Raw genomic sequence first — 23635 nt, 5'->3', positions numbered from 1 at the left:
ATGTTTGAAGGAGGAGAGGGGCAGCCAAGGTTTGTTAGAGCGAAGCAAGGGATGAAAGTTTTCTTTCTAAGGGACAGTTGGAAGAGCCCTGAGAAAGAGAAAGTGGAAAAAAGATGTAACATTCAACCTCATGCCAAATTATTGTAAGTATTACTATCAGTCAAAAATCTCGGGCCAGTAATGAGGATTTTTTCTTAAGATCTGTAAGGCACCACTTGCAAAGGTTGTAGAACCAGGGTGAAGAGAAATGAAATTAAAAATAGGAATTGAATGTACCGATTTCTGTTACAACACAATAGTTATGTTCTTAAGAAACTTCATGTTGTAGGAAGTCACAAAACAGGTTGTGGTTACCTTCGAAGCACAGATTTAAACTTGAAGGCCAAGGGCTTCCAGGGAGCCATCAGAGATTTCTGAAAATGAAGCAGGGAATGAGGGGGTTCTCTCTAGTAAATATGAGAGAATGTTGGGGTGAACAGTACATATGACAACGATATGACAAATTATTATCAGCATAAAAAATCTCAGGAACATTACCGATTTTATTTTGTTGGCTAAATACTTGAAAGCATGGTTAATAGGTTGGTTTCTGTCCAAGACCGAAAGAAGCTGCAGAAGATCGTAAACACGACGCAGCACATCACACAAACCAACCTTCCATCCTTGGACTCACTTTACACCGCACGCTGTCGGAGCAGTGCTGCCAGGATAATCAAGGACACGACCCACCCAGCCAATACACTTTTCGTCCCTCTTCCCTCCGGGAGAAGGCTCAGGAGCTTAAAGATTCATACGGCCAGATTTGGGAACAGCTTCTTTCCAACTGTGATAAGACTGCTGAACGGATCCTGACCCAGATCTGGGCCGTACCCTCCAAATATCTGGACCTGCCTCTCAGTTTTTTTTTGCACTACCTTACTTCCCATTTTTCTATTTTCTATTTATGATTTATAATTTAAATTTTTAATATTTATGAATTTTAACTATTTTTAATATTTTTAATATTTAATATTTGTAATCCAGGGAGTGTGAAGCGGAGAATCAAATATCGTTGTGATGATTGTACGTTCTAGTACCAATTGTTTGGCGACAATGAAGTATAAAGTATTGGATAATTCGTATGGGCTTTCTTCCCAAAGAGATATTAGCAAAAGCTGTTAGTATTGGAATTTGTTTATTACTGTCTCATGTACAAAGATACAGTGAAAAGCTGGCCTTACATACAGATCAAATCATTACACAATGTATTGCGGTAGAACAAGTTAAAACAAAAATAATGCAGAATAATTTGTAAAATCTACTGAAAAAGTGCAGTGCAGGTAACCGATAAAGTGCAAGGTCATGACGAGATGAGTTGTGAGACCAAGACTCCGTCTTGTCATACAAAGTCCATTCTAGAGTCTGATAGGAGGATATAAGCTGTCCTTCAGCCTATGTCCTCAGGCCTTGATATCTTCCGCCTGATGGGAGAGGGGAGAAGAGAAATATCCTGGGAGTGTGGAGTCTCTGATTATGCTAGCTACTTTACTGAGCAGAGAGAAGTATGGACAGAGGCTGGTTTCTGTGATGTGCTGAGCTGTGCCCACAACTCTGCTGTTTCTTGTGATCACGTGCAGATATGGACAGTGGTTATTAATTTATGATAAACTCAACTGTGAAGCTGTTGAATACTTTAAATCAGATTTTTCAGCTTTTGAGCATAATGACAGTACCGCTAACCCTGCCATGTAATCATTGCACCATTTTAACTGAGTGTTTATGTATTGCCTTAATGTAGAGACTCTCTGAAAGTCTATCCAAGAAAGAAATTGGATTTCAGGAGCTGCATGATCGTCTGAATGAGGAGGTGTTGAGTAAGAAGAGTTTGCAGACTCTTCTGCAGGAGAAGGAACTGGATTGCAAGCAGCTGCAGACGAAGCTGTTGTCCGCCGAGGCCTTGATGCAGAGAGTGCACACCGAGCTGGGTCAGAGTGGCGAGTCTAGCCAGAGGCTGAAGGCTGAGCTGTCCGAGATGGAAACCAAGTATCATCAGCTTCGGGCTGAGTTCAAGCAGACGCAGCAGCAGAGAGAGGAGAGGGAGCAGCTGAGTGTCCAGCTGCAGAGCGAGGTCAATCAGGTGAGCTGTGTAAACCCCTACCCATCGCCACCTTAAAGCTGCCGCACAAGTTGATAGGGTGGCTGAAAAGGTACACTGTGTGTTGGCTTTCATTGTGCTCAAGAACCATGAGGTAATGTTGAAGCTCTATAAAACCCTGGTTAGACCACGATTTTGTTCTGGTTCAGTTCAGTTCTGGTCGCCTCATTATAGGAGCTTGTTTGATTTGCACTCCATCCATCACCCTGAAGGTGTATTTGTCATGTATTCCTAGAGTAAAATACTACAGATTCAGATGCATTTGTCACATCTACGTTAAAATATACAGGGAAAGGTGTCGTTTGCATTAGTAACTAACATACCTAGATCCATGAGGGGCTGCCCTTGTGTCACCACACATTCCAGCGCCAGCATGGCACACCCACATTGTTTGGCAGAACAACTCAAAACATAGCAAGCAACAAAAAAACAAGATCCTCTCCTCCCTCCCACACACCCACACACATAGACAGTTCTCCAACTCCAGAATAGGCCTTCAGTCTCCACTCTCAAGGCTTTGTACATCAGACTCTGACATCTGGACTTCCAGTTGACCTTTGGGCTTCTGTCTTTGGTATCGAGCCCCTTTCTGATAATGACAGGACCCTGAACTCCGGGTATGCCGATTGACTGGCCCCCTGTGCCTCTTTGAACAGATCCTGGGACCCACTGGTCTGGGCTAGCCCGAATTGCACAGAAGTCCTTCATCACCTGTCCTGGTTGCTGCCTTTGAGCGCAAAGCAGGTGTCTAATTTACGGATGTCACTTGACGTAGAAAGGGAGCAAGAAACCCTAAACTGACCTCTAACTCTCCCACATCACTGTCCCTGAACCCTCATGTCACCCCTATCTCCCCTCTCTAACCCCAAAACCATCCCTGTGAACTTTAAATAACGACTAAGTCTGAGCCACCATCTCGATGGAGAAGGCACCTCAGAGTAATCTTGACCTGACGCCTGCGCCATCTTCACCTCAGACTTTGGTCCAAATCGTCCATGCCTATTTAAACCTATCCCCTTTGCCTCTTCTTGGCCTGAATCCTCTCAACCTTCCCTATCCGTGAACCTATCCAAATGCCTTTAAAACATTGTAATTGTACCGGCCTCCACTGGCAGCTCACTCCAGATAGATAGGGAGCCTAAAACTAGAGGATATGGCTTTAAGGTGAAAGGGGAAATATTTAAAGTGAATCTGAGGGACAGATTGTCGACACAAAGGGAAAGCTCCAAACCAGAGATACTGCATTCTTAAAAACTGATTCATCATCTATGGTTAATTCTTTGCTGAGTGATCAGGAATGCTTTATATGGTGTTCCAGCTCCAAAATAGGTCATTCAGCACCAAAAAAGTTTACTTTTTAATTTGTTGTTTTCCTGGGGGAAACTATCTACCCTTACTATGTCCCTCATAACTTTATAACCTCTATGGTTACTTCTCAGCCTCCTTCACTCCAGTAAAACTTTCCCAGCCAGACCAATCTCTCCTTGTAATCCAATCCTCCAGCCCAAGCAGCATCCTTAAGAATCTCCTCTGCACTCTCTCGATCAGATCCTTGTCCTTCACACTCATTCTCTCGACCTCTGGTGCATTGTGGCTGCAGTGTTCACCGCTTGCAAAATGGATTTCTGTTACTTGATCAGGCTGCTCCCACAGCACCTCCTAAACCTACAACTATTGGCGCTGAGGAGGAGAAGGGCAGCGGGTCCCTGTGAATGCAGTCAGCCTCAGGCAGTACACCGAGTTGTAAAACGTCCTGACTTAGAAAGGTATCACTGTCCCTTCATGATCATACGGTCTAAATCCTGAAACTTCCTCCCCAGCAGTACTGTGGAAATAACTTCATCAAGATCATCGTATAAACACGGAATTTTAAGTAAAGGCACTCATCTAAACGTTGTGGAGGTGATGGCTTATTTTAGTGCTGGAAGATACCATATGGCTCAAGTTCAAGTTTAATTGTCATGTAACCATACACATGTATACAGCCATATCAAACAGTGTTCCTCTGGGTCCAAGGTACAAAACACAGTACACACAGTAACATACAACACACAGCACGTAATTACCATAGCACATACAATCACAAAGTAATACTATCACAAGTCCCAAGATTGATGGTGCTTGGGATGTTGTTCTGGAACCATGTTCCTGTAAGAACAAGCACGCAGCAGTTACTCATCTCGCGCTGGGTCAGTTACAGATGAAGGCACTCCAGCTTGTCTCGTGCTGGGTCAACTACAGATGAAGGCACTCCACCTTGTCTCGTGCTGGGTCAACTACAGATGAAGGCACTCCAGCTTGTCTCGTGCTGGGTCAACTACAGATGAAGGCACTCCAGCTTGTCTCGCGCTGGGTCAACTACAGATGAAGGCACTCCACCTTGTCTCGTGCTGGGTCAACTACAGATGAAGGCACTCCACCTTGTCTCGTGCTGGGTCAGTTACAGATGAAGGCACTCCACCTTGTCTCGTGCTGGGTCAACTACAGATGAAGGCACTCCAGCTTGTCTCGTGCTGGGTTAGCCACAGCTGATTTCTCTCCCAAATGATCGAATCTTAAATGATCTTAAAAGTTCTTCAGAATGTGTTGTCTTTATTCTGGACCTGTCAGCAGAAAGTTGTTTTGGTAATTGGTTTATTATTGTCACATGTAGCAAGATACAATGTAAAGATATGTTTGCAGGGCATCTGGAAACTTTGTTCTTGACTTTTCAGCAAGAAGTTTTTGTACAGCACAGGAATAGACCCTTTGGTCCACATGCTCTGCTGAACTAAATGAATTAGTAATGAAATGCTAAACAATCCCTTCAGTTGAAACAATGGCCATATCTTTCCGTTCTCTCCACATTCATGTGCCTATCTGAGAGCCTCTTGAACACATCTACTCTACTTTCCTCCTCTGTCACCACAGCAATAAATTCCTGGCACCCACCACTCTCTGTACAAAACGAAAAGCTTGCCCCACACATCTTCTTTGAACTTGCATCCCCTGCACCTTAAATGCATGTCAATAGATAATAGACAATAGGTGCAGAAGTAGACCATTTGGGCCTTCGAGCCTGCACCGCCATTCTGAGATCATGGCTGATCATCTACTATCAATACCCGGTTCCTGCCTTGTCCCCATATCCCTTGATTCCCCTATCCATAAGATACCTATCTAGATCCTTCTTGAAAGCATCCAGAGAATTGGCCTCCACTGCCTTCTGAGGCAGCGCGTTCCACACCTCCACAACTCTCTGGGAGAAGAAGTTCCTCCTCAACTCTGTCCTAAATGACCTACACCTTATTCTTAAACCATGCTCTCTGGTACTGGACTCTCCCAGCATCTGGAACATATTTCCTGCCTCTATCTTGTCCAATCCCTTAATAATCTTATATGTCTCAATCAGATCCCCCCTCAATCTCCTTAATTCCAGCGTGTACAAGCCCAGTCTCTCTAACCTCTCTGCGTAAGACAGTCCGGACATCCCAGGAATTAACCTAGTGAACCTACGCTGCACCTCCTCCACAGCCAGGATGTCCTTCCTTAACCCTGGAGACCAAAACTGCACACAATACTCCAGGTGTGGTCTCACCAGGGCCTTGTACAAATGCAAAAGGATTTCCTTGCTCTTGTACTTAATTCCCTTTGTAATAAAGGCCAACATTCCATTAGCCTTCTTCACTGCCTGCTGCACTTGCTCATTCACCTTCAGAGACTGATGAACAAGTACTCCTAGATCTCTTTGTATTTCACCCTTACCTAATTCCACACTGTTCAGATAATAATCTGCCTTCCTGTTCTTGCTCCCAAAGTGAATAACCTCACACTTATTCACATTAAACTCCATCTGCCAAGTTTCTGCCCACTCACCCAGCCTATCCAAGTCACCTTGAATTCTCCTAACATCCTCATCACATGTCACACTGCCACCCAGCTTAGTATCATCAGCAAACTTGCTGATGTTATTCACAATGCCTTCCTCTAAATCATTGACGTAAATCGTAAACAGCTGTGGTCCCAATACCGAGCCCTGTGGCACCCCACTAGTCACCACCTGCCATTCCGAGAAACACCCATTCACTGCTACTCTTTGCTTTCTATCAGCCAACCAGTTTTCTATCCATGTCAATATCCTCCCCCCAATGCCATGAGCTCTGATTTTACCCACCAATCTCCTATGTGGTACCTTATCAAATGCCTTCTGAAAATCAAGGTACACCACATCCACTGGATCTCCCGCGTCTATCTTCCTGGTTACATCCTCGAAAAACTCCAATAGATTAGTCAAGCATGATTTTCCCTTGGTAAATCCATGCTGGCTCAACCTAATCCTATCACTGCTATCAAGATATGCCGTTATTTCATCTTTAATAATGGACTCTAGCGTCTTCCCCACTACTGATGTTAGGCTAACAGGGCGATAGTTCTGTTTTCTCCCTCCCTCCTTTCTTAAAAAGTGGAATAACATTAGCCATTCGCCAATCCTCAGGAACTGATCCTGAATCTAAGGAACATTGGAAAATGACCACCAATGCATCCGCAATTTCCAGAGCCACCTCCTTTTATACCCTAGGATGCAGACCATCTGGACCTAGGGATCTGTTAGCCTTCCGTCCCATCAGTCTACTCATCACTGTTTCCTTCCTAATGTCAATCTGTTTCAGTTCCTCTGTTACCCTATGTCCTTGGCCCATCCATACATCTGGGAGATTGCTTCTGTCTTCCCTAGTGAAGACAGATCCAAAGTACTTATTAAATTCGTCTGCCATTTCTCTGTTTCCCATAATAATTTCTCCCAGTTCATTCTTCAAGGGCCCAACATTGTTCTTAACTATCTTCCTTCTCTTCACATACCTAAAAAAATTTTTGATATCCTCCTTTATATTCCTAGCTAGCTTGCGTTCATACCTTATTTTTTCTCCCCGTATTGCCTTTTTAGTTAAGTTCTGTTGCTCCTTAAAAATTTCCCAATCATCCATCTTCCCACTCACCTTAGCTCTGTTATACTTTTTTAATGCTATGCTATCTCTGACTTCCTTTGTCAACCACTGTGGCCACTTTCCCCACTTTGAATCCTTCCTTCTCCAGGGGATGAACTGATTTTGCACCTTGTGCATTATTCCCAAGAATACCTGCCATTGCTGTTCCACTGTCTTTTCTGCTAGGATATCCGACCAGTCAACTTTGGCCAGCTCCTCCCTCATGGCTCCATAGTCTCCTTTGTTCAACTGCAATACTGACACTTCTGATCTGCCCTTATCCCTCTCAACTATCAGAGTTGTCCTCTGATATTAGGCATTTCAACACTGGTAAAGAAGATAACTATGTCTCTCATAATCTTATACACCTCTATAAGATCTCCCCTCAGCATCCAACTCTCCAGAGAATACAACCCAAGTTTGTAGATGTTGACTCCTCCCAATATGTTAGCAGAATTTCTGTCCAAATGAAGCGTCTCGGTTCAAACGTCGACTGTCCAATTCCCTCCATGGATGCTGCCTGGCCTTCCGAGTTCCTTCAGCCCTTTGTTTTTTTTTACTCCCGATTCCAGCATTTGTGGTTTCCTGTGTCTCCATTTTATAAACTCCAGCTGATTTACAACAGAGAACTCTCACGCTGCTTTCATATCACCTGTTCCATCGGCCTTCCTGCAACTCCGACTTGGTGTCAGAGATCACGACCTGCAACTTCGAGCTCTGGTGTTCTGTGCACCTTCAGTTTCTGCAGTCTCTTCTGGTTTTGAAAAAGTTGCACAGCAAGACAGCCGCACCTTTAAAACCTGCCTGACCCCAGGGCAACTAATCACAGTTTCTGAGTTTTGATGATTCTTTTCAGTTACAGGTGTTTTAGTTTAAGACGTTAACCTGAATTTCTGGCCACAGAGACAATACTGCTTTGGATGATTTTTTAAATATTTGATAGAGATCTGCAGTATACAAGTGTAAATAGAAAATGTTTCCTTTTAAAGTTATTCACAGTAGATTCAGATTTAGATGTATTTATCACATGTACATTGTAACACAGAGTGAAATTGTCTTTTGCGTTGACAACCAATGTGGGGTGTGGGGAGCCTGCAAGTATTGCCAGCATTCTGACGCCAGCATAGCGAGCCCACCGTGCTTGGAAGAACAACACAGACCACAACAAGCAACAAAACAACAGCAAAACAGGCCCCGTTCCTCCCTCTGTCCCTACCAACGCACATACACAGTCCTCCAACTCTAGGACAGGTGTCTTCTTTGTCGTCCAGCCCCCAGTGGACTCGTGGATTCGTAGACTCTGGGCTGCCAGACGCAGTAACTTTAAACTGTGGTAGGATCAGTTGGTGGAATGCCATTGATTTAAAAAATGCATACCTTTGGGATTAAATTCACATACTCAGTCACCCTACGCCAACTTTCCACTGAAGCACAGTGAGGAATAGATTTTAGGAAAATAATGTAAGGTCCAATTTCACTGGTTAAAGTAAAAATCTTGGTTTTAAAGAAATACAAATAAGTTTTGAATTAAAAACATGTAGGGTACAAGAAACCACTTTTCAAACTGTTTTGGGCCGAATTGCCAGCTGGAGCCCAATTGTAATATATATCCCCGTCCCCACCACCAATCCCCCTACATGATAATGGGAATAGCACAAAAGTTACAGGTGGATTGTCTGCTTGTGCAAAGAAAGCAGTTCTCAGTGGGGCTGGCTGACCGTACTCCAGGATGTTCTCAGAAGTTGCTCGAAACTTGTTGGCCTTGGCAACACATCGAGATGTCCGTGGAGGAATGCTGCCATCTGGCACATTCCAGACTGTCGGAATACGTGCCGGGGGATGCACTGAAGCTTGGTGCAGCCGCAGCAGGGGCTCGGTGGGGAAGGACCGCAGTGTAGGGTTGTTCCGCTCCTGATACTAAAAGATGCTGATAGAGCTGTCCTTTCATAGCTCCACGCAAAGCTTCTGGAGACCGAGCGGCAGCTTGGAGAGGTGCAGGGCCGGTTGAAAGAACAGAGGCAGCTGTCCGCTGAGAAGATGAAGGATAAGGAACAGCAAGTGGCTGACCTACAGCTCAAACTCTCTCGCAGTGAGGAACAGGTAAGACTCCATGTGGTCCTGCTGAAGGGTCTCAGCCCGAAACGTCGACTGTACTCTTTTCCATAGATGCTGAGTTCCTCCAGCATTTTGTGTGTGTTGCTCTGAGTTGCAGCATCTGCAGATTTTCTCTTGTGTAAGACTCCATATGGATTGTCTTCGGTAGTTGATTTGTCATAGAGTTTTAACAACAGCTTCCTGTCTGTCATCAGATTTCTGAATGTGCCATGAACACTACCTCATAAGACATAGGTGCAGAAGTAGGCTATTTGTCCCACTGAATCTGCTCCTCCTTTTGATCCGACTGATTTATTTTCACTCTCAACCCCATTCTTCTGCCTTCTCCCATAACCTTTGACACCCTTACTAATCAAGGAGCTGTCAACCTCCACTTTATATAAAACCCAATATCTTGGCCTCCAAGCCACCTGTGGCAATGAATTCCACAGATTCACCGCCCTCTGGCTAAAGATATTTCTCTTCATCCCTGTTCTAAAGGGACAGAAGGCTAAATGTGGCCATTTTGCCCATCAGGTTTATACTGACCATTAAGCAGACATTTATACCAATTCTATTTTACCCCAATCAGCTCCACCTACCTATTATTCCTCTTTTACAGTATTGACAGGATTTATTTTTGTTAAGTTATACTGTACTCGTTTTTATGTCTTGCACTGTACTGCTGCTACAAAACAACACATTTCTAGACATATGATAGGGATGCGGAGCAGACTCGATGGGCCGAATGGCCTACTTCTGCTCCTTTGTCTTGTGATCTTGTTCGAATGTTGAAAGGGTTGGACAGAGTAGATGTGGAAAAGTTGTTTCACTTGGTGGATGAGTCCAGGACAAGAGGCCATAGTCTTAGAATTAGAGGGTACCCAGTTAAAACAGAGATGAGGAGAAATTTTTTTAGCCAGAGGGTCATGAATTTGTGGAATTCATTGCCACATATGGCTGTGGAGGCCCGATCACTGAGGGTGTTTAAGGAGGAGATTGACAGGTATCTAATTAGTCAGGGTATCAAGGGATATGGGGAAGAAGCCGGAAATTGGAACTAGATGGGTGAATAGTTTAGCTCATGGGGGAGCTGTGGAGCAGACTCGATGGGCCGAATGGCCTACTTCTCCTTTGTCTTGTGATCTTGTGATAATAAACCTAATTCTGATTCCTCACTGAGAGGCAATATGCAGTTTAAGACACTGCTGTTGACACACAATGGGAAGGTAAACCGAAACGACAGGTCTTTGGGGTGAGTCATCAGGCAGCGATGTAATCCCTGACTCAGTCACTATCCAGTGTTACAAAAGGCCCTCCCATCCTTGCTCATGGTCCAGCAACACGTCATGGTTACCCTGCCTCGTCTTGTGTTTAACCTTTCTCTGTGGCTCCTTAAACTTTCGAGTTCATGACTTAGCCCAAAAGTTAGAGCGGGTTTTTCAAGGTGACCCTCACTGTGCAATGCTCGGATACCACCTTTCAGTCAAAATGTATAAGTACGGCCTATCTACTCTCCTAAGACATACTTCCCCATGTCCCTGAACAATGTTTACACCTCAACCAACATCAACTTTTCGGGAAAAAAGGGCAACTTCACTTCCTGGTACATTAGTCACTGCTAAACAATGTATTTGCCCTTTGCATCAGAATCTAGATATTAAAATATCCAAAGTTCAAATTTTCTACCACCATTGAATAAACAATTTCAGCAGGAAGTTTCATAGAACATTGACCATAAGACATTACAGCATAGTACAGGCCCTTCGGCCCACGATGATGTAGGATCAACCTAACCCTTCCTTCCCAAAATAGCCCTCCATTTTTATATCATCCATGTGCCTATCTAAGGGTTTCTTGTATATCTCTAATGTATCTGCCTCTACCCCCACCCCGGCAGGGTTTTCCACACATCCACCAGTCTCTGTGTTTTATATAAAAAAAAGTTATCTGATATTCCCCTTATACTTTCCTTCTATCATAAAATTATGCCATGTGAAAACATCTTTGGCTATTGATCTTAGAGTTGAATGCAGCTATTCGCCTAGATTAGGGCCATCTTAACGTGTTTGAAATGTGGGCTAATCACATTGGGGATTGTTGGACTGTGTGCAGATTAACGTCACAGAGTTGTACTGCCCAGAACCGGGCCTCTGGCCCAACACGGCCGCAGTGACCCTCAGGCACCTCTCTCTGCTGATCCCATTTATCCTCCATTCTTCCCCCATCACCTCTCCCTAGGCCACCCATCTTACAGCGGCCTGTTAACTGTCAGTAAGTCTTGGGAACATGGGCGGTAACCTTAGCACAGGGAAGGAAAACCATTAGGCCACAGGAAGGATATGCAAGTGCCATGGATCAGCATTGAACCCAGGCCTGTGGAGTTGTGAGACAGCAGGCACCAACCACGGTGCAACTGTGCCACCTATTGGAGTGTTTCCTTCGGCTGTGGAATGGGCCTGAGGTCACAGGCTGATCTTTCCTCTGAAGCATTGGCTTAATCGTCTAATTTCATGTGTAGTACTCATAGCACTTGTAATTGTGTAATATATTTGAGCCTCTTTTAACTATGATTACTAAGTGATACATTAGGCTTTGCACAGCAATTTACAAATGAACATCTCTCCTGTCAGATTTCTCTCTCTTCAGCCCTTTACCTCTTCCACCTGTCACATTCCAGCTTTTCAGTTCATCAACTCCCCCCACTCCACCACCTCCCTTCACTCTCACTTACTTTCACTTATCACCTACCAGTTTGAACTACTTGACCTCTCCTCACCTTATTCTGACTTCGTCCCTCTTCCATTTCAGTCCTGATGAAGGGTCCTGGCCCAAAGTGTCGACTGATTATTCCACCCCTTAGATTTAATTTAGGTATTGGTTGACAATATACACACGAACAGTGACAATGCCTCATTTCCTCAAGTCCTTCGTGTACTTGCATTTTTTCCTCTGGCAGCTCCTCAGCAGAAAAGAACTGACCTTCAGCCTCCTCCCCTGCTGATGCTGTCCTGGGTTGTGTGAATGGCTGCGGTCAGTGCCAGAGTAAACATTATTGATGTTGTTTCCATTTTAACATAATAAAATAAAGCAGAGGACCGGTCTTTGATTAGAGTTTCATCCCATGTTAAATTTTAGCTATGAACTCCAGTGAGTTGTTCCGTTTGTGGTCACTGCTCAGTGGAAGGTGAGTGTGAAGAACTGTACGTACCTATTCAAGCTGACAAGCTCGGATTTCTCTGGGACGTGGACCAGCACCAGGGAGAGGAAGGTCAGTTCAGCCTCGCTGACTGGCTGAGGGAGTTCGTGCTGTGGGGCTTGGTGTCCTGAAGGCATGTGAGGTTGCGTTGATAAGGCTAAACCAAGAAAGGAAGCTGAGAGGTGACGTGTTGCTAACCTACATCCCAGTGTGATCACATGTGTTCTCTGAAACTGTGCGTCAAGTACTACGGGCTGACGATGTGGGTCCATGGTGACAGTGTCCCACTCCAGACTCTCTCTGCTGGCTGGTAGCCGGGGAAAGCGGACCGCACAACTTCTCCCTATCAAGCTGGATCCCTCCCCATCAACCGGTTCTCTGTTGCTTCACTCAGTGGCACTTAAACCCTGGAGCCTGGAGCCTGAGACACAGAGTTTCAGAGGAGGCTGGCACATGGCCGTGGCCACCAGTGGCACTCAGGAGCCTACTCCCTCTCAGGGCAAGGAGCCCCCTTCAGGTGTGCTTACCATAGGAGAGGGTAAGCGATTGGTACAAAATCTGATGAGGGGTTAAGGAATCAAGCCTGGGCTTGAGTCCTAAGGTGGAGTGGTGTTCAGGTACATCGTCCTTCCAGCAGTCCCTGAAGCCAGGCATGGTTCCTCTGACCCAACTTGGGAAGTTGAGAGAGACCCTTGGTTCTGCAGTAGACTCAGGAGTTTCCCATTAGTCCTGTAGTTTCGCTGTATTCCAGCAGGATGCTTGTTGGAGATGAGGCTCTTACCTGGGTCTCGCATACACAGAGCAACACACACAATGCTGGAGGAACTCAGCAGGTCAGGCAGCATCTATGGGAAAGAGTAAACTGTCTTCGCCGAAACCCTTCTTCAGGACTTGCATACACAATGTTCGATCATTCTCTTACTACTGCGTCTGTTAACCCACCGCTCTGCTGGGTGGTGCTCACGCTTTGCTTTGTGCTTCAGGTGAAGGGAGGTGCAGCCTCCCTGGTGGAAGTACAGCACCAGCTGGATAAACTGAAGCAGCAGCACCAGGAGCTGCAGACCGGCCAGCAGAACACCACCTCCCAGCTACGGGAAACACAGGTAATCACCCAACCAGCCTCGCACCGGCGAATAGGAGAGTACGTGACTCTCTGGAATTTGCACTTTGCAGAGTTTGTCTTCTTTTGCATGTTGGTTGTTTGGCAGTCTGTGAGTCTGTGTGTGTGAGAGAGTGAGTGTGTGTGTGTGTGTGTGTGTGTGTGTGTGTGTGTGTGTGTGTGTGTATGTGTAGTTCTTCATTGATTGTGTTGTATTTCTTTGTTCTACTGTGAATGCCTGCAAGAAAATGAGGGTAGTAAATGGTGACATATAGAATACATACTTTTGGTAATAAATTTACTTTGAACTTTGAGAACTGCTTAAAGGACTTCTGGTCAAGATGGTGCCTGCTTCAGTCGATATTTTCTGGATGGATCATGAAACCATATATTTCACTTCTTTTATGTCTTTAACGTTTGCTTTTGGTCTTGACTGTGATTCTGGAACTGTTGGAGCCTGTGATTTGCAGTTTGAAGATCGTTTGGGTATTTGGGCACTCTGCGGTCTCTGAGAGGATTCCGGGAGGCAGAGGCAGCATGCGGGAACCATGTGGCAAGAAGGCTGCGAGCTGATGTTCCATTCCATTTCACTGATTAAAGCGTCCATTGTTCACCGATTAAAGCGACAAGGGAGATTGAAACCGAGGTGAATGCAGAAGGTGTGCACTGGCTGTCTGTCTTTCATCACTGGTGGGACCATCCTGCTTCTGGAGAGGGGAGACTGCCTTTGATCGCTGGTGGGATTGCTCTGCTACGGAGAGGGGAGACTGCCACTGACCCCAGAGTGTGTTACCCAGGTTTTCTGTGTTTTGGATATGGACTTGGACATTAGACTTTTTACAGTCTTATAGCTTTTTATATTCTCTGTTTTTCACCCAATCTTTCTCATTTTTCTGTGTGCAGGGAGGGGAATTTGGGGGGGGGGGGGGTCGATGCGCCTGTTCCGTTTTTGTTCGTTTTTTTGTGCAGGGGGGAGGGATTTGTGAGTTGATGATCATGCTGCCATTCTTTTCTTTCTTGGTTTCGTCACTATCTGGAGAAGAAGAATTTCAGAGTTGTATACTTTGATAATAAATGAACCTTTGAACTTCTGAACCTGGACTTGGTAACAAAGCCAGCAGTTACTGTCCATCTCAGTCTAACCGTGTGAAAGCAGGTAACACTGCACCAGTGTGATGTGTGTGATAAAAGTGTTCTCAATCTTGTGCATTCCCTGAATAATAACTTCAGTTTAATAGTACATCACTGGGCTTAGTTTGAAACAAGGATTTGAAAAGTGCTGTATAACTATTTCTATCCAACTCTTTCACAAGCCAGCAAGGTGATTGAAAGAACTGTTGTTGTTGTGCTTTATTAATAAATAAAATGAATAGATTGAAACAAAAATCAGAAGGTGTTCAGCGTGTTCCGGAACTCTATAGAAGTTTGTGATTTTTTAGGAAGTCTCCTGTCGTGCTTGGGATGTCCAAAAAAGTGATGTCTTTATTCAGTTTGGAATAAGGTGGTCAGCATTGACAAGGAATGCAATGCCTATGCTTTAATCTCTAGAAATAAATAGCTGAGATACTCTCCAAAATCCTTTGCTGCAGAGTGATCTGGAGCAAGTGCTGCGGCAGATCGGGGACAAAGACCAGAAGATTCAGAACCTGGAGGCCCTGTTGCAGAAGAGCAAGGAGAGCATTGCACATCTCGAAACCGAGCGGGAGGACCTTTTTGTTAAGATTCAAGATGGCAAAGGTGAAGTGGCTGTCTTGAATCAACTGCAAGAGAAGAACCATGCGTTGCAAGATCAGGTACACAAGTTTTCCTTTTGATGTTTGAGTTAGGTAAAGTGTGGACTAATATTTCTATAATGAAGTGTCCATATTTATAGCATAGTTCATAAGCTGTTTCCAAGAAGTTACTTATCATTTGTATTCAAAATGACAAATCTTTTATAAACAGATCATCTATATTTATGAAAAAAAAAAGCTGCAGATGCTGGAAATGAAATTAAAACAGAAAATGCTAGAAACACTCAGCAGGTCAGGCAGCATCTGTGGGGAGTGAAACGGACAACATTTCACTTCTGAGGTGTTTCCTCTGAACTGGGAAAGAGAGAAACCAAGTTAGCGTTCAGTTGCGGGGAAAGACAAAGTGGGGTGTATATTCAAAGGGAATACCTTTGATAGGGCAAGATCAAATGACATTGCAGTTAAATTGTAGTTAAGATCAAATTTTGAACGATCTGATTAATTGCATCATCAGCTGCTATGTTAACTCATTTGGTCTCTCCAGGTATTTATTACTAAAGACACTGAAGATGAGACTAGACTCAGGGGAGGAAGCACAACACTGTTTCTTTTCTTACCCATTAAATGGATTGTCAAAATCAGCTAGTTAATTTTCACCTTGTTGATTCTTAAAGATGATTTCTCAGGAGTCCCACCACTTTCCAAATCGACATCCAAATGACAATTACTTAACGTCCGGTAGTAAACTGATAATAACTTTTGATGAGACATATGAGAACTCTGCAAAGACTAGTTAAGTAGGAATACTAATTTCTTGATAACATGGCTCAGGTGGTTTTGATCAACAGTGTTGGCCACTGAATCAGCAAGAATCGGGCTGATAGATTCCAGATGTCTTTATCACAGTCCACTTTGGCCAGTGTTCTGACATCCAAGAAGTCAAAGCAAATGAATTAGAGAAGAGTTTGATTCTATTAATTTTCAAATCCATAATAGTTTTAAGCAGTGAGAATTATGTTTCATAATTTCATCTACAATAATACAAAAAATGCACTTCCAAAGTAGCACAGATCCATGTCTGTAGGTGGTTGTATGTGAAATTGTGTCTTGTAGATCTCTGCTTTGCCTTAAACTTTTACAAATCCAGAAGCTCCCAGTACCAGCCTGGTCACTCCATTGAAAACTAGTGAATACTGGCAGATGTCTCAGGGCGTGCTCTACGTAATTCCATGTATGGGGAATTTAATTTCTATTTTACCTGTAATTTTATTCACCACACGCTGTTGTCCAGTATAATTCACCTGCTTTTATTAACGGTTTCATTCTGATTACAGGTAGTTAATGAAATAAACTTTAATAACAGGTCTGCTTTGCTTCTGTCTGATTAATTCCAGGTAAAACAGATCTGTGTGCCAAGGTGATTTCCTTTGTGAAACAAACTCCTCTCTCTTTGCTGGGATTACTACATTCTCATAAACCCCTCATTAAAATGGCTGCAACTTCAGCCCTACCTCAATAGTTTATTGTTACAAAACAGTGGCTTCTTAATATGCCAATGTTGAGGATTATCATTAAAGTCACCAGTGGTATGATGACCAATTTATAATTCCTTCCCCTCCCCTCACTTTCTTATTCTGGCTTCTGACCCCTTCCTTTCCAGTCCTGATGAAACATTGACTGCATTATGTCTGTTTTGCTCAGAATCTGTTATGTGTATGATGACAATAACTGTAACAATGATGATTTTTGTGGGTGTTGCTCCCAGTGTTTGAAGTCACCAGTGGTGTGATGACCAACTTATACTCCTTCCCCTCCCCTCACTTCCTTTTTTGGCTTCTGCCCCTTCCTTTCCAGTCCTGATGAGACATTGACTGCATTATGTCTGTTTTGCTCAGAATCTGTTGTGTGTATGATGACCGTAACTGGAACAATGATGATTGTTGTGGGTGTTGCTCCCAGCGTTTGGTGAAGTCACCAGTGGTATGATGACCAATACTGTAGCGATGATGATGTATGTGGATGTTATCCCCTGCATTTGGTGACTGTCTAGTTCATTGAACTATTAGGTGACTCAGTTAACGGAGAAACTGAAAAACCAAACAGAGAGCCATAACCAAGCACAGGAGAACTTGCACAAGCAAATGCAAGAGCAGAAATCCCATCTACATGCAGCTGAAGACCGAGCTCGATCCCTCGAGTCTACCATTAGCGAACTTACCGGTCAGCTCAGTGAGACCAAGGAGAAGATGGTTCAACTTGACTTGCAGGTACTGTGTTTTTGTTTGTGTGTTAACCTGTTAGCCCGTTAGCCCGATACACTCATCCTTGCATCATAAACACCATGGCTTCGAGAATCTGGTTCAGACTTCCAGTACTAGGGTGAACTCTGTCAGACAATGAACTGACATTATCAATTGAAAGAGGAAATTACTAAGTGTACCTTGTTAATTAGTGTACTGACATTAAGTCAAATTGGAGAAGCTGGATTTACCCATCTTGGAATGTGAGAGATTAAGAGGAGATGTAACAGAAGTGCTCAATATTGAGAGTTTCCACTTCACTGACGATGTATGACTACTGTTAAGCTCTCTCCTTGTCCTCCTCACCACTACCCCCCCGCCCCCAGCAGGGTGAGACCCCATCGACCTGGTTCGATTCAGATTCAGAATCAGAATCAGGTGTATTATCTCTGGCATGTCATGAAATGCGTTGTTTTGATGCAGAGGTACAGTGCAATACATAAATACTGTACATTATGATAAGATTATATATATACACACACACACACACACACAATTAAGTATGAGGGGTGGTTGATAAGTTCATGGCCTAAGGTAGAAGGAGTCAATTTTAGAAAACCTAGCACATTTATTTTTCCTACATTTACGCAATTGGTCCAGCAGTCATGGAGCATACAGATCCCTTCTTTGTAGAAATTAGCATCTTGGACCTCCAGAAAGTGGTCCACAGCAGGAGTGATTGATAAGTTCGTGGCCTAAAGTAGAAGGAGATGAGGAGAAACTTCAAACTTTCTGCATTTTCACTCAGAGTTGAACTGCACGTGCATGTAACAAGAGCTGTATAACTCATCTCCTTCTACCTAAGGTCACGAACTTATCAATCACCCCTGCTGTGGACCACTTCTATAAAGAAGGGATCCGTATGCTCCACGACCGCTGGACTAAATGTGTACATGTATGAGGGGACTATGTTGAAAAATAAATGTGCTAGGCTTTCTAAAATTGACTCCTTCTACCTTAGGCCACGGACGTATCAATCACCGCTGGTAAGTAGGGCAAGAAGAGAGCAAAAGTAGTGAGTAGTGTTCACGAGTTGGGTCATTGTCTGTTTAGAAATCTGATGGCGGAGGGAAAGAAAATGGCGAGTGTGAGTCTTCAGGTTCCCATACCTCCTCTCTGTTAGTAATGAGAAGGGAACATGTCCCTAGCGATGGTCAGTTCCTAACTATCCAGCCGCAGGCTGCATCAGATTCAGATTTATCTCTCACACGTACATCAAAACATACAGTGAAGTGCATCATTTGCGTTTGCACCAATTCATCCATGGGTGTGTGGATTGCAAACAACCATCATACCTGTGGATGTGGTGGGGTCAGTCCACAACGTTTTATTTCCGGCCCACACTGTCCTCAATCCCATCCAAGTTGAAAGAATTGAACCCTGATGTCCCAAGCGGTAATGGAGTGGTGTTAACCACTATGCTACTGTGACGCCCTCTGTCCATTGACCAGTCACCAAGGCTTTTGCTTTGAACCCACTTTAAACCCCTCTACCTCCTCTGAGGCTCTGCTTGAGAATCTTGACTGTGTTTGGCCGAGACTGTCTTGATAACTGATGGGAGTCAATGTGAAATACAGTTGACTGCACGCCTGCCTAGCATGGTGCACTTGTGCTACATTAAGAGTTGCTGTTGTTTAAACAGAACTGTTCCACTGACCGAATCTAACTTTAAGACACAGGCTTAAAGTGAGAAGTGGTGTTAAGGACGGTCTTCGTATGCATTGACTTGCTTCTGTTAGAAATGCACTGCCTGAAGGCGCGGTTGAAGCAAATTCATGGTAACTTTCTGAAAGTGTTGGGATAAGTGGTTCTAAGGAAAAAGATTGAAAGGAAAGTGAATTGGGACTTGGAGGATACCTCTAACAAATAATAGACATAGACACATTGGTCTAAATGTCCCCTCGTATATAATGGGGCTGCAATTATGGAGATCTTTATTGTTTAGCTCGTATAAAGGTAGACAAAGCAATGCTAGAGAGAAATATCTATTGGATCTTGATACGTTTGGATTCAAAGGTTCTGTGGAAGTCAGGAATGAGGCATACAACTTACTGCTCCTGATTGTTTTACTAAGTGTGACAAGAGTGGAAAATGAACGAGAAAGAGGAGCTAAGTAAACAAAGGAAAAAGGAGTTGTGGTCTTCTCACACTCAGAGTGGAGATAATAGACAAAGTTCAGGTGTTAACAATGAACTTATAACAACCTGATTCAAGTGGCACGACACCTGCTACAGAAAAATAAGAAGCTTCTGGAAAAATACAGAAGCAATTGCACCATAATTACTGGAAAATTCACTGAACAAATAATTACATGTAGATAGGTAATTATATAAAAATGTAAACAAGCATAGGAAAGTTAAGCTACAAGAAAAATAGCAATTCTACATCCCAGGCCAATATATCCAATACAGATTGAAGATATTTTGATTATAGGTTCCCTACTGTCATATTGAGATGACTGTCTCAGCTATTGTAGGAAAGTATGAAAAGTTTACTGCCCTGCCCTACCTGATCACCCAGTGCTCAGTATACCGCAGGTGACGATCATGGAGCTACTGGGTCAGAAGCTCGGTGTACATAGGCATCATGAAATTGGCAGGGCTTGAGCTGCAAGTTCTCTGTAAAGGCAAGAGTTGGCAGTAACACTTGACCACCGCTGGTGGACTTCACATTCTGTATGGCCTTAAGAAGTACAGTCACAAGGGTACCGAAAGCAAGAGGACATATAGTTAGGATAAACACAAGAGATACTGCAGATGCTAGAAATCCAGAGCAACATACAAAATGCTGGAGAAACCCAGAAGGCATCTATGGAGGGGAATAATCAGTGAACATGGGAAGGAAGGGGAAAAATCCTGAATAAAAGGATTGGTGGGGGGGGGGGGGAAGAAGGACAAGCTTGGTGGGTGATAATGAAGCCAGTTGAAGGGGAAGGTTAAGTAATTTACACAGAGCAGTTGATATCTGGAATACCCTATCAGAGAACGTGACAGAGTCGGGTACAGTCGCAGTGTTTAGGCAGGATGTTAAGCAAGTGTGGCACAGAAGGCCCTCAGTCGTAATGTGGGCAGCTGGGAAAATGGGCAGCATGGATGTGATGGGTTGAAGGGCCTGTTTCTGTGCTGACTCTGTGTCCACGACTCGATAGGAATCTAGTCTCCACTCTGCGGACCCATATGAGAAGCAGGGTTTTTGTTCACCACAGGAAAGCTCGAACCATTACTGATTCTTCTTGTAATCTTGGTGTTATTTCTTTTCACTGAGTTGCATGGCAGGTCAGGGATTTGAGTCTCAAGCTCCAGGGACCTGAGCATCAAAATCTGAGCTGCCCCGTCAATGCATCATTGCACTGTCAGAGATAAAGTCTTTCCTGTGAGATGTGAAACCACCACCATTCTAACAGATCATGGTTGATCTGCCTCTCGATTCCCTTTTTCATGTCCAGGTACTGTGACAGTGACTTTTAACTTCGTAGGAGTCGAGACATCAGCTGAAGTCAGTTTGGATGCTTAGTTTAATAAGATCAAAATGTAATCCAGTCCCTATTTTAAAGCTGAGTCTACATTTCTATGCAATCTGATTAAAGTTGTTCACCTGCATCTTCATGGCCCTAAGGCTATAACAATAGCATGACAGCAACAATTAAAAAAACCCAATTATCTACATTTATAATGATGAATGTTTGTAGATTTAATATTTTAAACAGACTGTAAATGTAATATCAAGTCCAAGATTAAGTTTATTGTCATTCTACCGTACACATGTATACTGCCAAACGAAACAACGTTCCTCCAGATCAAGGTGCACAACACAGTACGTATAACTCATACACAACACAAAGGTAATATTACCACAAACAAATTAACAAATAATAAGATGCATTTACGACACAAGTGGAAATGTAAATGGATACACTGCTGGTGCTTCATACGTGGTGGCAGTGAGTTCAGTAGTCTTACAGCCTGGGGGAAGAGGCTGTTTCCCATCTGAGCAGTCCTCGTCCTAATGCCATTGTATCTCCTGCCTGATGGTAGTGGAGTGAGGGGACGTCAAGGAGATTGTTGGCTTAGTGAAGCATTGACACTGCTAAGGGCTCCTGATAAATATCTTGGGAGAGATCCCAATGATCCTCCCAGCAATTCTTTGTAGGGACTTGCAGTCAGATACTTTGCAATTCCCGTACCAGACAGTGATTCAGCCGGTCAGCACACTCTCAATGGTGCTCCTCTAAGTTAGAAAGTTGGGGAGGGTGGTGGGGAGCCTCGCTTGGTTCAATCTCTTCAGGGAGTGGAGACGCTGCTGTGCTGTGCTTTATCGGCTGGAGACCAGGTGAGATCGTCTGCTGTGTGCTTTCCCAGAAAACTTGGCGCTCCTAATTCTCTCCATTTAGTGCAGTGTGGTGTGATCTGCCTGCACCTTCCTAAAGTCCACAATCATTTCTTTGGTCTTGTCCAGACTGAGACTCAAGGTGTTGCGCTCACACGGTTCTGCCAGCCGCTGGACCTCCAGTCTGTACGCTGTCTTGTCATTGCTGGTGATGTGTCTAGTGAACTTAATGATTAGATTTTACTGACCTAGCATTGCTTCAGCAGCTGGCTGAGCACACAGCCCTGGGGAGTGCTGGTGCTCAGTGTGGTGGAGCCACACCCTGGGGAGCGCCGGTGCTCAGTGTGGTGGAGCCACACCCTGGGGAGCGCCGGTGCTCAGTGTGGTGGAGCCACACCCTGGGGAGCGCCGGTGTTCAGTGTGGTGAAGCTAGAAATGTTGGGAGCGCCAGTGCTCAGTGTGGTGGAGCCACACCCTGGGGAGCGCCGGTGTTCAGTGTGGTGAAGCTAGAAATGTTGGGAGCGCCAGTGCTCAGTGTGGTGGAGCTAGAAATGTTGTTGCCAACACAAACTGACTGGGGTCTTTTTGTCGAGAAGCTCAAGGTCCAGTTATAGAGCGAGATGTGAGATCCAACAAGGACAGTTTACCCACCAGCTTCTGAGGGATGATCATATTAAGTGCTGAGCTGAGGTCAGTAAACAGCATCCTGGTGTATGAGGTGCCATTTTCCAGGTGGGACAGGACAGAGTGGAGTGCAGAGCCCAGAGTGTCATCAGTGGACCGGTTTGAGCAATAAGCAAATTGGAAAGGGTCCAATGTAGCATGAAAATGTGATTTAATGCAGTCCAAAACCAGCCACTCAAGCACGCCATTATTGTTGGGGTCTGGACGGTAATTAAGGCAGGCAACTGTTCCTCTCTTGAGCACCCAGTTGATGATGGCTGCCTTGAAGCCTTCGGGGACAGTGGACTATTCCAGAGAGATGTTGAAGACGTTATTTGAACCTCTTGTTAACTGGGCTGCACAGTCGCTCAGCACCGTTATCAGGCCCCACAGCTTTACGTGGATTGACCCTGGTTAGGGTCTTCCTGACATTCAGCTGCAGGCAGACAGAGTGCCTGTTCCTCGGGGTAGGAGGGGAAAGGGGTCGCTCCTAGCCAGCATATCATTCTGTGCAGAAAAAACATTCAGCCCATCAGAAAGAGAGGTGTCACTGTCATTGGTGTGCAGGGTGGACTTGTGGTTCTTTGTGGTTTGAGTGCCCTGCCGTATGTGCCACATTTGATCTAAGCCACTTTGAAGTAAAACTAACAGGTGTTTTCATAACAGTGTTAATCTGCAGCTTGCTATACCATGAGGCTGGGGGTGCCATCGGGAAGGAGGTACAGGAGCCTTGGGTCCCACACCACCTGGTTCAGAAACAGTCATTACCCTACATGAACCACACGGATAACTTCACTCATCTCAACTCTGAACTGAGTCCAAAACCTACGGACTCACTCAACTCACGTTCTCAGTATTATTTATTTATTTTGTATTTGCACATTGATTGTCAGTGGATGTATATACTTTTACAGTACATTCATTCTATCGTATTTTGTTTTTGGAAGAAAATGAATCTAAAGGTAATTTTTGGTGACATATACATACTTTGAAAAATTTGCTTTGAAGCTTGAACTTTGAATTGGAAGCTTAAAAACGGCAGTCACTAGGCTTTAGCTGGAGTAAAATTGAGTAAATGTGATGGAGATGTAGTTCAGCCTTGCTCTAATCAAACTGAGGGCTG

General features: G+C 44.3%; 1 protein-coding gene across 2 annotated transcripts in view; it reads left to right on the top strand.

Annotated features, from left to right (window-relative positions):
• The window catches only part of eea1 (early endosome antigen 1), a 135798-nt gene that overhangs the window by 55089 nt on the left and 57074 nt on the right, over positions 1-23635 (top strand). For both annotated transcript variants that reach the window (XM_072241646.1, XM_072241645.1), the window contains 5 exons: positions 1778-2116; positions 9049-9198; positions 13375-13494; positions 15080-15283; positions 17290-17490. In XM_072241646.1, the coding sequence (XP_072097747.1) occupies positions 1778-2116; positions 9049-9198; positions 13375-13494; positions 15080-15283; positions 17290-17490 (1014 nt within the window). The remainder of the gene's footprint in view (positions 1-1777; positions 2117-9048; positions 9199-13374; positions 13495-15079; positions 15284-17289; positions 17491-23635) is intronic.

This window comes from Mobula birostris, chromosome 23 (assembly GCF_030028105.1).
Source record: "Mobula birostris isolate sMobBir1 chromosome 23, sMobBir1.hap1, whole genome shotgun sequence".
NCBI classification, from domain to species: domain Eukaryota; kingdom Metazoa; phylum Chordata; class Chondrichthyes; order Myliobatiformes; family Myliobatidae; genus Mobula; species Mobula birostris.
Note: the sequence above shows the minus strand (reverse complement) of the source record. Positions and strands in the feature narration are given on the sequence as shown.